Source organism: Anas platyrhynchos, chromosome 1, assembly GCF_047663525.1.
Source record: "Anas platyrhynchos isolate ZD024472 breed Pekin duck chromosome 1, IASCAAS_PekinDuck_T2T, whole genome shotgun sequence".
Lineage (NCBI taxonomy): Eukaryota > Metazoa > Chordata > Aves > Anseriformes > Anatidae > Anas > Anas platyrhynchos.
The window spans coordinates 144,819,392-144,835,805 of NC_092587.1; the positions used below are offsets into that span (position 1 = coordinate 144,819,392).

Genomic DNA, 16,414 nt, shown 5'->3' on the forward strand with positions numbered 1-16,414 from the left:
GAAAAGGGAAAAAACAAAACAAGTAAAGGCTATGTGGAAGTGCAGAGGAAAGAAATTACCCTCTACTTCCCACAAATGAGCTATGCTTGACCATGTCCTTGAAGCAGGGCCTCAATGCACGTAGCTGGTGTTCGGGAGGACAGACTTTTTCACAACGAGAGCCCACCCCTCCCCTCTTCTTCGTTTTTCCACCTTTTATTGCGGGGTGTGACATCATCTAGTATGGAATATCCCTTTGATTGGTTTAGGTCAGCTGCCCTGGTGATGTTTCTTTCTTGTTTTTTTGCCCACCTCCTAGGAGGGTTAGAGTGAGGCCCGATGCTGTGCCAGCACTGTGCAACAGCAGACACAACACTGGTGTGATAACACTGCTGTTATAGCTACAAGTGCAGAGCACAGCCCTGTATGGGCTGCTGCAGGGAAAGGTAACATCCCAGGCAAACCCAGTACAGACCATTACAGTGGTATGGATGTACCCCCGATGTGTGAAATCACTAAATGTAAATCCTTGAAAGAAGGGAAGAAGAGGAGGGTGAATACCACTCCCCTACTAGTCCAGTTGCTTATTTGTACATTGACTAGTGGCCAAAAATGAGTGACAAGGCGTTAGACCACCCCGACCTTGCACTGGCCCTCTGGGAGTCTGAAAGAGGCAGGGATGGGAGGGACGGGACAAGTGAGTAAAAGGTTGATGTAACTGGTATTTGTCCCCAAATTTTTCAACCTGCTGCAGCAGAGTCTTTGTGGAGAAGCTGTTTCTGCCTAGATTACCCACTTGCTGAGTTGAGAGGTAGGACTGTGCTTTGGACAACCATGATGCTGAGGCTGTTACGTTAGAAAGGCAGGTGCAGTTAGTGTTGTCTTTTTTCATCTTAAAAAAGCCAGGTAGTTAAAGATGGGATTTTACTAATTTTAGTTGGAACTGGGTAATCATTAGAACTCCTTTTGTTTTAGTTCCAATTTTCCCCTCCACAGCAGCACCATGGGCTTTTGGGACTACACACCTTAGTAAGGCATTTTGAAACACAAACTTTCATGTTCCTGCAAATGAAGACTAAACAGAAATCTCCAGGCTCATATCCTGCCTACGGATAGACACAGCAGAGCTCTAACTTTATCTGTACAGAGGGAAATGAGTTTCTGTAGCGGCCTAGAGAAGGAGCAAAGTGTATTCAGTGCAAAATTCAGAGCAAAATGTATAGTTGCTGCAAGCGGGAGATGCAAGCAATTTCTTTTCTGAAACTAGACCATAGCACAAGTGGTCATAGTGTGACAGCAGGAAGCTTTTCACGCTGGTTATACAATGAATTAAAATATTTCTGCGGGGGAGGAAAAATAATGTCAAAAGCTGAAGATCTACTTTTGAATTACTGAGGAACTAAACTTTTGGAAGAGCAACTGCATGGATAGGTAAACCGCAGAAGAGGAAACTAACAGGGAGCAAGTGAGGGAAAGGGATGAAAGAAAAATGGGTTAGAGGAGGAAAAAATACGAAGAGGACCTCAGACTTCAGTGATAGATTTCCCTTCAGAAAGGAAGCAATGATGTGAACGTATGGGGGTTAGGAGAAAAGTATTAAAGGTGAATGGAAATCTTATGTTAATGAACTTAATGCCCCTTTTGACCGTACAAATTTTGTCATGAGCTTTAGCTGAGGACTGTTTCAGTGTAAATTGTTGTCTGAGTTCGTTTCTGCCTGTGTTGATTTCCCATCACAGCAGTTGTTTTAAACAGCAAACTAAATGAGGATGTGGAATCTTGCTGCCGCTCTCAGGTCTGCAGTTTCCAACATTTTCAGACAATTGTGCTGTATTTAGTCATATAGACCAACTATAGAGTAATAGCCCAACACAATACTTTACTCCATACTTTAAAAACAAGAGAATAGTAACCATGCTTTTTTTTTTTGTTTTTGATGGGAGGGACAGGAGGGCAAGGCCAACTTAAGACTTTAAAATCCCTTGTAAAACGTTTAAGAGCCGGTTACCTGTTTCTTTTACATGCCCAGAAGCTCCAAACAATTTTCATTTCCATTTGGAAATTATTTTCAACATGGAAATGTCTTCAATGGGGTGTAACTAAATTAAAAAATGCAGGGGGACTGTACAAAGAAATGGTCTAATTTTAAAGAAAAATCTGATAAGTAATAACAATAAATCTAAACTATCCTTTGACCATTCTTCATCCTGTTGATTCTTAACTGATGGGCTTTATTGCTGATTTTGTTTTATGAAGCTTGCTTTTGGAACACTTTTGGGTTTTATTTTTGAAGAGAAATATTGGAGAGAAAAGACTTCTTTAAATGTAAAATTAAGAGCTTAAAGAATGCAGATCTCTAAATATTGGTGGCAACTTTCATAGTTTAGTTTACGTACATATTTAGAAGGGAACATGTTTCTACAGAGCTTTGTTGTTCGTGCCCCGTTGTGGTAAAGTTCAGTTGGACAAGTGGTGTTGACCCAGTAGATCTGGCTGTCCTCCTGATGCAAAGCCCGCCTGCTGGTTATGAAAAGGCCTGGGTGTAAGTTAATGTAGCTTCTTTGCAATAAGTCCCTCATTAACCAGGCCATTTTTTGTTAAGCGTGTAGTGTGTGCAAGTCTTCCTGTGTACACATGCAGCTAATAGCCATGTTTCCACTCTTTTTTCCCCTGTCTTAAATCTCCTCTCACAGAGGCACAAACAACATCACTTTTTGGCTCAGCTCTGGTCAGCAGCGGGGCCCTTACCTAACATGGGGCAGCTTCTAGATCCTTCTCACAGAAGCTACCCCAATAGCCCCCTGCTACCAAAACCTTGCCACATAAACCCACTACAGCATTTCATGAGCTGTGTTGGTGACAAACACATATCTGATATCTGAGAGTCCCCACGGCCTGTACAGCACCTCATGACCGCTGGCCTGAGGGCCTAGCTGTGTGGGTCGGGTAGCGGTTGTGGGATCCTTCGTAATAGGTTCAGAGCTGTAATTCAGATGATAGTCAGCTATAAAATCGACTCTACACTGCTCAAAGCATGAATAAGTTTCTCTGAAGGGGGGGGTGACCTATTTGTGGAGGTTAGGAATGTTCTCATGGGTTTTACATGGCGTTTAGCCACGGGGAAGAGCAGCATCAGCTCTTTGGGCTCTGTGTTACAGTTAAATCAGGTGGTGCCCAACTGCTACCTCGCTTCCTTGTCTGTCTGCCAAAACAGTTAAAGGAAGAACTGGAGAAGGAAAGTGTGTGGTGATACTTCCTCAGAATATTTTACCTACCTTCTCTCCAATTCCGGTATCACCTTTTGGAGACAAAAGGGGCTGGAGTTTATGCAATAACCAAGACACAGGATGCTGCTTTATTCCAATTCTAGGCAGTGGTATTACTGTTCTCATCTCCTTTTGTAGAAAATCCTATCCCAGTTTGCTTTCTTCATTGCTGTAAGCTATTGAACTGTTGCTTGAAGCTGGGTGATTCAGGCTTGATTTCTCTAGTCTTAGTTGAGAGCAAACTTCAACTTAACTTTTAAAAATAAAAAAATATCTCTAGAACAATTTCTAGTTCTCTTTGTTACAAAGTAAACCTTGAAGCTGAGTCCTGAATATCCAATTATATCAAATTAAAAATACCCTTTACATATTTTACTTTTCCAAATCATAATCGATGACCTCCAGAATAATGAGATTAGGTTTTCATTAGAGTTTTTGAATATTTGTACTTGACAAATATAAAAATAAAATAAATTACTTGCCTGGAGTCTATTCAGAACAGAAGCAAGTTACAGACTAGCAGTAGTGAAGAAGTGTGATCAAAATGGAGTACAGCATGTTAATAAATAAATAAATATTTGTGTAATCTACCAGGCATTGTGTCTGGGAGTGGGAGGCACATTGATACAAAGATATGTACAGAAAGGGTGGGGTAGCAAGCTGAATAACTCTGGCTTGTAGGCATGCCTGGCTTTGGAAGTACCCTAAATGTGAAAAGCACTAGAGTGATGCAAAAACACTAAACATCTTTTTGCTCCAGAAATAGCATCTACAGTTCTAATTGTGTGTGTTAAAATAAATATCTCTTCAGCTGAGGCTAATGTGGATTCCTGCCTACGTTTGTCTTGCTGAATGTGAGGTGAAAATGCTGCAGTCCTGGGGAAGGAAAGAAACAAGCCAATGCTCTTCTCATGCTTGCTGCACAGAGATGAATCAACAGGAGAGGAAAGCTGTTGGTTTAGTGTTTCACAGCAGCTTAACACTGCCACCTCCCAGTATTGAAGGATCATCTGAAAAAAAAAAAAAAATCATTCTGGGATTTAATCGAAGTGTACTGCAAAGAAGTAGCTAGTCATTTCTCTGTGACTTTCTTCCTGGATCCATGTTCCTGTGCATAGCTTGAATCTCGTCAGCAGGTCTTCACACAACAAGATTGTCATGGTTTGGGGTTTATCTATCAGTAAAAAGCACTAACTTTGATTTCCTTGCTCAATTTATTCTGGTGATTTTCTTTCCCCAAAGCTGCAGTAGCTTGAGGTTGTGTTCCTTTGGCTGCTAACATCTGTCCAGAGGGAAGTAGGTGAGAGGAGAGCAGGTCAGATATGAGGTGTGGATTCTGCACGGGTTAGGGGGAAGAGCCACAGCTGAAATGTTAGCATTCATTCTTTTTTTTTTTTTTTTTTTTTGTGAAGCCCAGCCTAAGCTTCAATAAACAAGAAATTATTCCGATTATGCAAACACAGTGCTGCTCTTCCTACCAAGAGGAAAGACAACGCTTGGTTATCCTGTAACTGCCTGGCTGTTGCTCAAGTCCTTTTAAAAATTAGCTTTTTCCTTGAGTTTTTCTTCTAAGTCACATGAGCGGTGAGGTGAAATATTTTCCAACCCTCCCATTTCTGTAAATGATTTATTGACTTCAAAAGGAAGAAAGAGTGATTAAAGTCTTTTTAATGCTTGTGATTTCCATGAAACTAATCATGATTTTGGGCGACTTTCTTCCTTGAGTTGCTTACAGCTCAAGTTTGTGTCAGAACTGTAGTAGGCTTCTTCCAGTATGGAAGAACTAAAAGAAAGCTAACCAAAATAACTTGTTTTATTAATGTCTCAAGGTTCGAAAATCTTCGAAGTAATGTTACTTTCAAATCATTTTTTTTCCCCCGAATTGGACTTCTAAAAATCAGATGTGGAAGTGGATTAGTAACCTTGGCTTCCCTCTTTATAGAGTGAAGCAAGCTAAAAATTAACTCTGCCTGTTTTTCCAACAAACAAAGAGTGTTTGGGTGACTAGCTAAACCTGCGTGGTTTAGGCCTTTCTAAAAAGAGAGGTGAGTCCTGCTATTCACATCATAGGGAAAAAAAAATACTGTGATTCCACGTAGACGTGCTCAGTTACAGGAACGAGACTATTTCTTTTTAGTTGTTTGGGAATGCTTGGTTGAAGCCCCCTGAATGATAAGTCAACTGAAAGATCATTGGATTTGTTATGAGAATGTTTTTCTAGAGGTGTAGGTCATTTCATGGCACTATGCTAGATAAAATTGGTATGAGTTTGTTTTTTTTTTTTTTTTTTTTTTTTTTTGGTCTAAATGAGTGATTTGCTTTCATTTAAGCTTTTGCAGTCAGGCCTTGAGTCCATTCTGCAGGAGAATTTCTTTAGTCCTGCTTGAAATCGTTTTCTGTACCCTAATAGGATTAGTCTTTCTAGGAATGGATTATCCTCAAGTGTAGATGCTCTTTTAGCCAAAACAGAGGTAAAGCTGGTTCTTGGTAAAATTCATCCACCAAAACTACAGTGTAATAAGGTTTTGGTTGTGCTTCAGGAAAGCTGTAAAAGTCTGCTTTGAAGACCAAGGAGGGAACAGCTCTTAATTTTGTTCTTTTTTTTTTCCCTTTTGTCTAGACATGAATAGAACATTTCCAGATAACATAAAATTCCGCCAGACGGCTGATCCCTGCCTGCAGGATACACTCTACAATGTATTGGTAGCATATGGGCACCACAATAAAGCAGTAGGATATTGTCAGGTATGTAGTCACTGTGTTGTTTTTTTTTTCCCTGTTCTAAATGCTGCATTTCATTGGTTTTGCCCATTTGAATGTGCACTTTCAGAAGCAGATCCACAAACAATTTCTGTTCTTAAAATGGCTCTGGGAGAGAAAAAAATGAATCACTTCAAGCATGTTCAGGTACCCTTGTGAGTTTCCCCAGGGTCTTTTTGTAGCTACTTCACTGTATTTGGTTTGATTCATGCCTTGGAGAGGAGAAAGAGAGCTTGTCTTTCCCTCTTCCCCCCTCCTGCCGTCCTTCCTGGAATAGTCCTTGGTGTGTAGGAGTCGTGATGAGATCTCAGTTGTCTTTGTTTTCACTGGAATGTTTTTCAAAACACAGGAAAACCAGTGCTCATGTGATATATCACCTAGGATTTGGGATAATTGGGTAGAAGGAAATGGTAGCATTTATTTGGTGCTGTCTCCAAGTATAGACAGGCAGGTAGGAAGAAAAATTGTTTGAATTTCACTTAGAAAGTCTTCCCTTTCTTCACCAAAGATGCAAGTGCTAAGCTGTATCTCATGCTATTTGGGGAAGTTGGTACGGTATATACAATTGTTCCAAAGTTTAGAAGATTATGAATTATATTTACTGAAATCTGGAAAATAGGAGACTAAGGAGGAGACTTAGAAAGGCTTAAAGCTAGATTAAAGTCATGAAAACAAATTTATTCTTGTGTATACTAACCAGCTGTAGTATGGAGATTATTTGAAACAGGAGTAAAAGATGCCTGGTTTTTCCATTTTGTTGTTCTTGGTATTATAAATTTATTAAGATGTGATGTTTAAAGTGTTGAGAATAACAGAAGGAATAGAACTGTGAATAGTCTGTTTTGCAAGGGTCAGGCCCCTGTATCAAGGTAGAAACGTCCCGCTTCTAAACCGTGCTGGCTTCTAAACAAAATAGATGTCCAACTGTTGAAAAGTTTTGGTATATTGTTTAATCGGTGTGCTAATCTTTGCACATGGCATTATGAACATTGGAGATGAAAGTTAACTAAAGGAAAAAAAAGTGATTTATTTAGTTTTTCTCCTTTCTTCTCGCCTCTGGTGTCCTCACAGGATGAATGTTACTTTTTCTGGCTAAAAATAATTAGACTATAAACCAAAGGCCAGCAGCATCTACTTTCCAAGGCACGTTGTAAATCAGGGAATGTTTCAGGAAAGGATGTTTTCTACTAGCGAAGCAGCAGATTTTGTCCAGGTAGATATTGTGATGCCTGCTCTACTATAGCAGACATCCTGTAAACACTAGAAAATGGAGTAAAAAATGAGAACTTTAGTATTTTTGCAGAGTTCTTTTTGTCATCTGAAGGCTCTTCAGGGGGCATTTTCACAATTCTACCACATTTGTAGTATTTGCTGCCGTTTAGCTCCCCATTTGGGAGTCTATTGGGCTTCGCATGGTCATGCTGTGACAAGGCCATGGCACTGCCTAAAATCAAGAGTCCTGTGAATTTATGCTTAAGAGAATTTTTCCTGTGCGTGCCATGTTCAGTGCCAAGCAGTCTCTTGTCACCATAGATAGATGCAGTTCCTGGGCTGTCGGCCTCGAAACAAATCGTTGCCTCCCTAGCTAGAAGGCCGAGCACCGTGTAAGGCCACACAAGGTCTGTCCGAGCCATAACAAGTGCTGAGTGACTCAAAGCTGGAAAATGAAGCCCTGGGGAAGATGCCACATCCTAATATTTCCCTGTTGTGGGTGTGTTGCAAGGCCTTGTATGGTGGGATGGGCAAGTGAAATCTGCTGAATGCAAGAAATGAGATTTCAGCTGAGATAGGATCTTGTAGCTTCCAGAGGCTGTGAAGGGCCTTCTTGCTGGCCATCATCTCTTCAGAGCCACAACTGGCAGCACTCAGGAGACCGAGAGACAATGCTGGAGAAGTCAAGCGTGGAAGGGGAGAGAACAGGGAGAAGGCCAAATAAAGGGATGGAACTGAAGAAGGCAGTGTAACCAACACCAGCTTTCATAGCCTGTAAATATTTAAAGATAATTTCCTGTTAGCTTAGGAAAACTTTCAGAGACACCTTTGGTAAATTGTCATGCTGGTGTGCTTGCTGTGATATTGTAGTTGTCATCTTGTTTACAATAGAAAAGATACACTTAAATGTGTTTTTTTTTTGTTTGTTTTCAAGATGAGGAATCCAAAGAAAGTGAACTACTATGCAAGTAAATCAGTAATACTGCCGTAGCTTAGTGATATTATGGCAGATACAAAAAAAAAGTGCCTCAGGCTGAGACGATATGTTTATGGGGAATACCAGTTCACAACCTGTGTGTTCTCAATGCAGTCAGAACAGGCCAGTTACGGGTTGACTAAGCTTTCATAATTTTTTTGGTAGCTCTCCCTCCTTCCTTCCTGCTGTTTCCCTTCCTTTTTACACTGAAAGGCAGGAGCTGCAGTGGCCAGAGTCATTGCTCACCATGAGCAGTACTGGAGGTACTAGAGGAAACAAATGATTTGTACAGTCATTTGATGGGCTAAGCACCAACAGCTCATAAAAGCTGCAGCTTTTTACAAAGGAGTGTTTGGATCAGGCTCTCTCCTGCAGCTGCGTGGTCCACCTGCAGGTGTGTTAAGTTTGCATTGCACGTTCAGATCAGCTGTGTTTTGGTGCTGGTCAGAACAGTCAACAGTTAACACTGGGACAGGGCTTTGGGATTTTTTAAAAAGGGAAAATTGAATGTAAATTATACACTGCTAAGCTTTTTATTTTAATTTTCTCTCCTTGAGCTTTGATAATAATTCTCACCAGCTGTCCTCTTGCAGGTTTAACAGCTTACTCAAGCAGTGGCCTTTATTACTAGACTGTACTTGATGTGCTCACTTCATATACCGTGGTAATTTAGCTCTTAATCGAAATAAATGAACTAGAAACTCTTAAGGTAAGTGTACGCGTCTTAAAATTCTTCTTTCTTTTTCAGGGCATGAATTTCATAGCTGGATACCTGATTCTTATTACAAAGAATGAAGAGGAGTCCTTTTGGCTGCTAGATGCTCTTATCGGAAGAATATTGCCGGGTATGGTAAAAATTTAAACAGTTGGTTTTGTATGCTGGAGCTTGGTTTTTATTTTATCTTTGTGTTTTTGTTCGTTTTTAGAGTGTTTTCAGGTGTTAAAATGGGCTTGCATGGACTGAAGACTTTTTAGGGTCCTGGAAACGCAGGACAAAGACACCACACACAGGCAAAAGTTGGCTGTTCTGTAGTCACAGCTTAGTCCTGATGGAGTGGTTTGCTTTTATGTTAATCTGCAGTCTCATTTCTCACTCCCTACTTGCACCTGTTAGGTAGGTGTCTTCCCACGCCAGTGTGGAGCTGGGGAACAGAGCTCAGAAGGTGTCTGGGATTTGGTGTTTCTGTTTGCAGGAATGTGATTTGAGGCACAGATGAAGCAGTAATCACAGAGCAAAGGTGGGAGATGCACGCAGACTGAGCACTCAGCCTGCAGCAGCACTTCCCAGTGGCTTGGCAGGAGGCAGCACGAGCTTTCTTCAGAGACAGCTGGCACGGTGGTGTGGGCTTCTGCTAGGGGGGATCCTCTGAGCAGGCATACTTTGGATGTTTCCACATACTGATGTTACAGCAGAGCAGGCAAATGTCAAAATTCCTGCCTGTGGCTGTATGTGAAGTTCCCTTCAAAGCTCTTATGATTGTGATCTAGCCAGGTTGGTCAGTAGTCTTGAGGGAAATTCAGTGCACCAGACAGTGCAGATAGCATTTACGTCTGGTCGGCTCAGTAGCTCCCTAACTCTTCTTGCCTGGGTTTGCAGCAGGAGCTTCCACACTGAATTTTGCCTGATGTTCAATTGAATCTCACCACATATGGAGTAGATCAAAACCAGAAGCAAGCATCAGGCACAGCTGTGATTTATAATCCTGTGAAATACATTTGGGAACGTTCTTTCTTGGGATTTAATTCTAGAGGAAGAATGGCTTAATCGTGAATTCCCATGAGTGTTGTGCATGGGACTGACTTACAGCTACAGGCTCAGTGTGTATCGCATTCAGAACAGGAGAGACTCCTTTTTCTATAAGGAGGCTGTGAAATTCACTGTTGGCCCAGTTCTGCTTTTGAACAGATGTTTATCCCAAGTGGCTGGAGGCTGAATCCAATATTACAGCGTCAGCTAAGTGCTGGTTGGAGGCATCAAGGTTGATATTTGTATTTCTGTTTCTTCCTGGTCTGGTTTAAGATTTAAAAAAAAAAAAACATTTTTCTTCCCTTTTGAAGAGAAGGGAAAGACTCTAAGAAAGATAGAGAGCTGAGGGAGTTTTTTCATGCTTTTGACCAGCTGTAAGAATTACCTTTCGCATTGAATTACACCATGTAGGAGCTGAGTTTTTCCCTTGCACGTTAAGCACCATGGTTGCAACTTGTAAGAGTAGGAACTGGCAACTGTGATGTTGAGTCAATCTGCAAATATTTGAGAAGTTGCAGCCTTGAAGCTTACTCTCAAGCTACACGAATAGCCTGAAGAAACCAACTGTCTGCTGGTTTGTTCAGCCTTGAGAACGATAAGCTGTGCAAACAGGTAGGAGACAGCAGGCTGCCATGGGACCTGTCACTGGCTGAAAGCAGAGGAGGTCTTCCCATTGGCATCACTTTCGGGGGGATAAGGCCCTCAGTAAAAGGCACATTTGATTGCAAACTGGTGTGTGGCACCTTCTGCTGGTAATCTTTTTGGTAGTCCTACGTGTTTTTATTTGGGACAAAGGAGTAGATTCATATTATTTTTGTTCATCTTGTGGGTCCCTTCCAGCTCAGGATAAATTCATAAATTTATCATAGCTTTTGGCGAGGAATTCACTCCAATGAGTTTGTCGTGAAGCCCTTCATATCCTTCTACGCATTGCTGATATCTAAATGACAAAAGTTGCTCTTATTTTGCCCTCTTAGTCATTGCATTGTTATTATGCTGGTAGCGTTGGTGATGAGAAGAAATGGATAATGTGAAAGGCAATCACCGTGTACAAAGGAGATGTACATTCGCTTATATCCATGGTGATATTTTTTACTACCCTGTTTATAGATAGGCATTTACTACCCTGTAATGAGAGTCTTACTACAGACTTTGGCCTGGGTTCAGCACGTCCAGTCCAGGGGCATCCAGCTGAGGTACTGACATTAGAAACACGCACGCTGGCAGTTCTGCTGCTGTCAGTGGTGAAAGGGATCAGAATTGCTAACCTGCCTGTGCCCCTTTCTCCTCCAAAATCAGCTTTAAGAGAGTTTGAGGTACCCCTTCCAGCTCGGGTGCCTCAGCAAGAGCCTGAGTTAGTAGGGTGAGTCTTCTATCTAGGGAAAATACTTGCATTGGGGAATGCAAGGCTTCGTTGTCTCAAAGCAGCAGCAAGTTTTCTCTGCCAAAAAATTGGCATGACAGTTCTCCGTCATAACGGTGATGATTTCTCTACATTCATGTTTCTTTTTATCCCCACTGCCCTCTCAGCTCATGCTTGAATTGTACGTTTATGAAATTCAGAGCATGATGGATAAAATAATCAGCATGGTTTCAAAGCCATTATGTATGTGAGAGAGAGAGGCAGACAGACCATATGCATAAAGAAACTTCTTCAGATAAGTACTACCGTGGTGTTAATAGTGCAGGGTACAGCACATTTCAGTTTAAAGCCCTTCAATTACCTCTTGGGAAAGCAGAGAAGTGCTGTGTTCTCTCCAGGTCTTCAGAGGGAAAAGCAGCAGTCAGTTTTGTTGGGTGCCAACAGTTTAAGCCAATCTTTTTCCTTCAGTTTTATTCCTGTGGCTATCTTCTTGATCTGTTTGCATTATGTTCTACACCTTTTCCTCTTTCGCTGCGACAGATAAGCCTCCAGGTCACGTCCTCATTTTCCAAGTATCCCCGTGTCACTGCAGCTAAATCAGGGGCGATTTAAGACAGTGTGGAAATCCCTCTGCTCTCTGTGGTGCTGCTGTCAAAGCTTCCTTGCCCCTGCCTGCACACATGTAATTCCACTCAGCAGCTGGATACTGGCAGGGTTTTTGGTCAGCAGGTGAACCAAATAAGCCACAGATTGTGCCATCTATTGAAAAACGTAGCGTGTGACAGATAAAGGATTAGAGCAGCTTTTTGGGGAAGTGACAGAGGACTCCCCCAATCCACAGCTCTCCTCTCTGGTCTTACTGGTCTTTATCCCAAGGAGTGGGTTGTGCCACAGGGTGCGATGGAGGTGCGACTCCTCCACCCCCTGCCAGAAGGGGACAGCTGGCGATGGGACCATGTAAGTAGAAGTTTTTCTGTCTGAATCATCCCACTACACCCAGATGGGGTTGGTGCAGCTCTGAGAGGGAGCCAGCAGAAGTTAAAGGGGTTTGCTGGCGTGTAGGGCTGTGTGTACGCCCCGCATCTGGCTGAGCTCAGCGCTGGGCAGCGCAGCTGAGCGGAGCCAGAAGGATTTGTGCTTCTGCTGAAGGCCAGCCCCATGCCTGTTGTGGCTGTCAGCTGCTCAGCTGGGGGTTTGGAGGGATTAGGGGCATATCTCATTGGAACACACCATGGGGGAATGCAGCTGTTTGTTTAACTGAAGTTTTGGGTGCTACCAAGATCCTTTTATTCCTGGGTCAGTCAAAACAGGCCGAGCTGGAGCAGACAGCGTGGCCCAGAAGAACCAGTATGGCTTCAGTTCAAGCTCAGAGAAAATGTGGCTTTGCAATTTCTGCGTGGTATATCTCTGCTGTTGCTGTTCTGCTCATAGCTTTACTTCTTGCTGAGAACATTTTTTGTTCTTGTGAGGAAATCTATGAGGAAATACTGGGGGGTTGCTTTAGAAAGTAGCAGGTAGGAGGTAACGTATGACTGTGGTACTTTGGTATGTAATTTAAGGAGCATATTTGCCTTTCTTTTTTTTACATTTATGATTAAATGGTGAGTTTAAGAGAGGAAAAACTTGACGGTTTGAACTCACTTCAGCATGGCAGGCATTATATATATCAGTATATATATATCTTGGAACGTTTTTTTTTATTTTCACTTGTTTCACTGGGTTTGTATTACAAAGCTGCTTCAGTTAAACTCTTCTCTTGCAGTTTGGTCTCTGTTCCCTTCATAGCCTAAAAATGTGCACTTGTTCCAGTTCGATTTTTTTTAACATGCTCAAAATGAAATTTCCCCCCCCCCTCTAGTGGGAGTATTGCTAGTGCCTTGTGCAGTGGCATTATTTATCTCTTTTCACAGCTGAAAGTGTTTTATTTGAGAGAGGAAAACTGTAGGATCTCCTCTGCCTTTTTTTCTGGGTCGTTTTGAGCTGTGATCTTGGTAATGATGCATGTACTACTGTCCTCTTGCTGCTGACAGCTGTTTTCCTGCAGCTTATAGGCATTTATAGCACCTTTTGGCGAACTGTTTGCACACTCTTCTCTGGGTATTTTTGTTAAATATCATCACGTCTCTGTCTCCATCCCCAAGTAATCCAATCCTTTTACTACATTACTCCATTGTGCCCTGTGTGTTGATGTGGGACAACACCTTCCAGGTTAGTACTGGTAACAAATACCAGCTTGCTCTTCTTCTCTGTCTTTTGTAACAGAAATCTTAAATCAGATTTAGCCTACAAGTGTTCCTCAAGGAGGTCCAGCAATGTTCCTTCAGCCTGGAATTGTTTTAGGTGACTTTTTGGGGAGTTTTTTTTCTTTAAACTTGCGGCGTAGTGCCTGGTTGTGTATCAGTTACTAAAAATAAGGATTTTTGAATAACGAAAGAGACACACAACTGGTAGACTGCAGTGAAGCAGTGGGCATTATCTACGAGAACAAAAGGTGCAGTGCAAGATACTGCTTCGCTGTGTAGCTTAGCAACTGCTGGTTCAGGCACATGTCTGCGTCTTCAGATAAATAATATCTAACACATCCCTGTTTTGAGCTGGCTGTGGTTCTCAGTTATGTCAGCCGTAGACTCGCAGGTATTTTTGCAGAAGAGACTAGGCACAGGAAGAGGCACGAATATTTGAACTGAATAATAACATAATTGCTCACCCAACTCTTGTGCATCCTTGTCTTTCCCTTGCTCAGTGTTAGGACATTCTTTCAAGTCCCATCACACAGACTTCAGGTTTCAAGGGAAGAGTCACTTGAGAAATACAGAATGCTCTACTGCCTATGAAGTATTGCTGTTCAGACTGCTTGCTTGTAGTTGCAAGTAAGCGTGTATTTGTTTCCTTCCTGAATTGGGCCAATGAGGTTGCTGCGGTTGCTCAGTCTGGAGAAGAGGCGGCTCAGGGGAGACCTCATTGCTCTTTGCAGCTGCCTGAGGGGAAGCTGTGGGGAGCTGGTGGTCGGCCTCTTCTCACAGGTAACCAGTGACAGGACCAGAGGGAATGGCCTCGGGTTGCACCAGGGGAGGTTCAGGTTGGCAGTGAGGAGCCATTTCTGCTCAGAAGGAGCAGTCAGGCACTGGGATGGGTTGCCCAGGGAGGTGGTGGAGTCACCGTCCCTGGGGGTGTGCAAGGAGAGGTTGGGCCTGGTGCTTGGGGACATGGGTTAGTGGTGACACTGGTGGCAGGGGAGGGGGATGGTTGGACCAGATGCTCTTGGAGGGCTTTTCCAGCCTTAATGATTCTGTGATCACATCCACCACGAGGAGAGAGGAACGCTTGGCTGCTAGGCTGGATAAATAGGAGCTCTGAAGTACGAGACTGACACATTCTACTGTTAGTCAGCAGCCACGATGAAAGGATTCATCTTTGAACATTAGAGGTCAGTTGTATTTATCCAGGAATTAAGCATGCAGTGTCCTGATAAGCTGAAGGTGGAACGCAGGGGTCATTGTGTGTGTATATTTAGAAACCTTGATAAGCCTGAAATGCTTATTACTAACAAATCTGAACTGCTGTGCCACTTGGGAGACGTGAGCAAGCAGGAAACGAGTAACTGAGGTTTTTCTGCTTTTACGTGATAAGTAAGCTTATACTTTTGGAATAATTTTATTTCCTATATGCATCTTATTCCTTGTAATTCATAAGCCTCATCAATAAAAATAACGCTCAATATTTAGCATTTGGGCTTTAGGTGGCTGGGTAGAAGTGTGACAGTTTTGTCTAAACCACAGGTTTCTTGTGTGTGACCAAATGTACATGTTCTCAGCCTTACTTCTGTGTGGGGACGTGCTACATTTTGGCTACCCACCAGAAGAACCCTTAGTGTTTTAAAATGCTCAAGAGGATTGTATTATTCCTCAGCCTGGCTGTATTTACACCGTGGAAGCAGGACCTAAATGATTTATTCCATCCAAAAAGTCGAGCCCATCTCTTTCCTGCTGGCAGGCAAGCCCTGTATTAATAGAATTTAATTATATTAAACCTTGAGTTATCTTTAATAGTCCTTCCGTGGCCCTGCTCTGAGAGGGGACTGCAGCCTTCGGCTATCTGTGCCAGCCGTGCTGTTTGCCTCTTTGTCTCCCCAGTCAATCAAAGTTTCAAATCCCTTTCAAAAGCCACCGGCAAAATAAAGTTTTCAAATGAAATCTTAATTTGGTTAGGTCCGATTAAAGGCAGAACCGCCTGGCTGCTGATAAAGCAGGAAGGTAGGTAGCAGTGGAAATAAAGGAGCAGGGGTTTGGGGGAAGGAGATCCTTTTTTTTTTTTTTTTTTTTTTTTATGTGTAAAAGCCGAGTCTTAATGGACAGCACTTACATAAATTTGGTGCCTTACGTTTTATCCAAATAGTTGTGTTGGTGGGGTGTTTTGGTTGCTTGTTTTCAGCTAGTGGTTTTCCTCGTGAAAGCATTAATGTGCACGTGTAGTGTTGAAACACTATTGTTTTGACAGAGCTGTCTACGTATTGATTAAAGGGATTGTGGTGTTTTAACTCTGCGATTAAAGCAGCAGAAGCAAAGCTAGCGAATAGCTCATTTCATTCCTCACAGCATATATTTTTGACCTTCGAATGGTCAGCAGGGGCTCTGTGTGTTCATTTATGATGATGCAGCCTTCCCGGACATCTTATTGGGACAGCAAAAAGCATAATATAAATGCTGACAAATGCAAAATGGGGTTGTGGGTGCTTGTTGTAGATCCTAAGACACAGTTTTGTATTTCAGCTTGTAAATTCCTCGAAAATGGATTAGCTGGAGTAGACAAATACATGTGTTAGATACCAAGGCTCGTCGAGTGAGGTTTGTAAGTGGCCTTGCTGGACAAGAAGCCAGCTGAGCAAACAGCAGCATTGCTGCCCGTGCCCCCTGCTGCAGGCTTGGTGCTGTGAAAGGCCCCAAACTTGGTTGGAAGAGAGACCCTACCACTGCTAGCAGCGTCTTTGAGCTGTGAATTACAAAACCACAGAAAGGTTTGGGTTGGAAGAGACCTCAAAGCCCACCCAGTTCCACCCCCTGCCATGGGCAGGGACACCTCCCACCAGCCCAGGCTGCCCAAAGCCCCATCCA

At 42.6% G+C, this 16,414-nt stretch overlaps 1 protein-coding gene across 2 annotated transcripts in view; it reads left to right on the top strand.

The window, feature by feature from the left end:
• Positions 1-16,414, top strand: part of GRTP1 (growth hormone regulated TBC protein 1) — a 32,298-nt gene that overhangs the window by 7,290 nt on the left and 8,594 nt on the right. For both annotated transcript variants that reach the window (XM_072031717.1, XM_027444472.3), the window contains 2 exons: positions 5,866-5,990; positions 8,942-9,038. In XM_072031717.1, the coding sequence (XP_071887818.1) occupies positions 5,866-5,990; positions 8,942-9,038 (222 nt within the window). The remainder of the gene's footprint in view (positions 1-5,865; positions 5,991-8,941; positions 9,039-16,414) is intronic.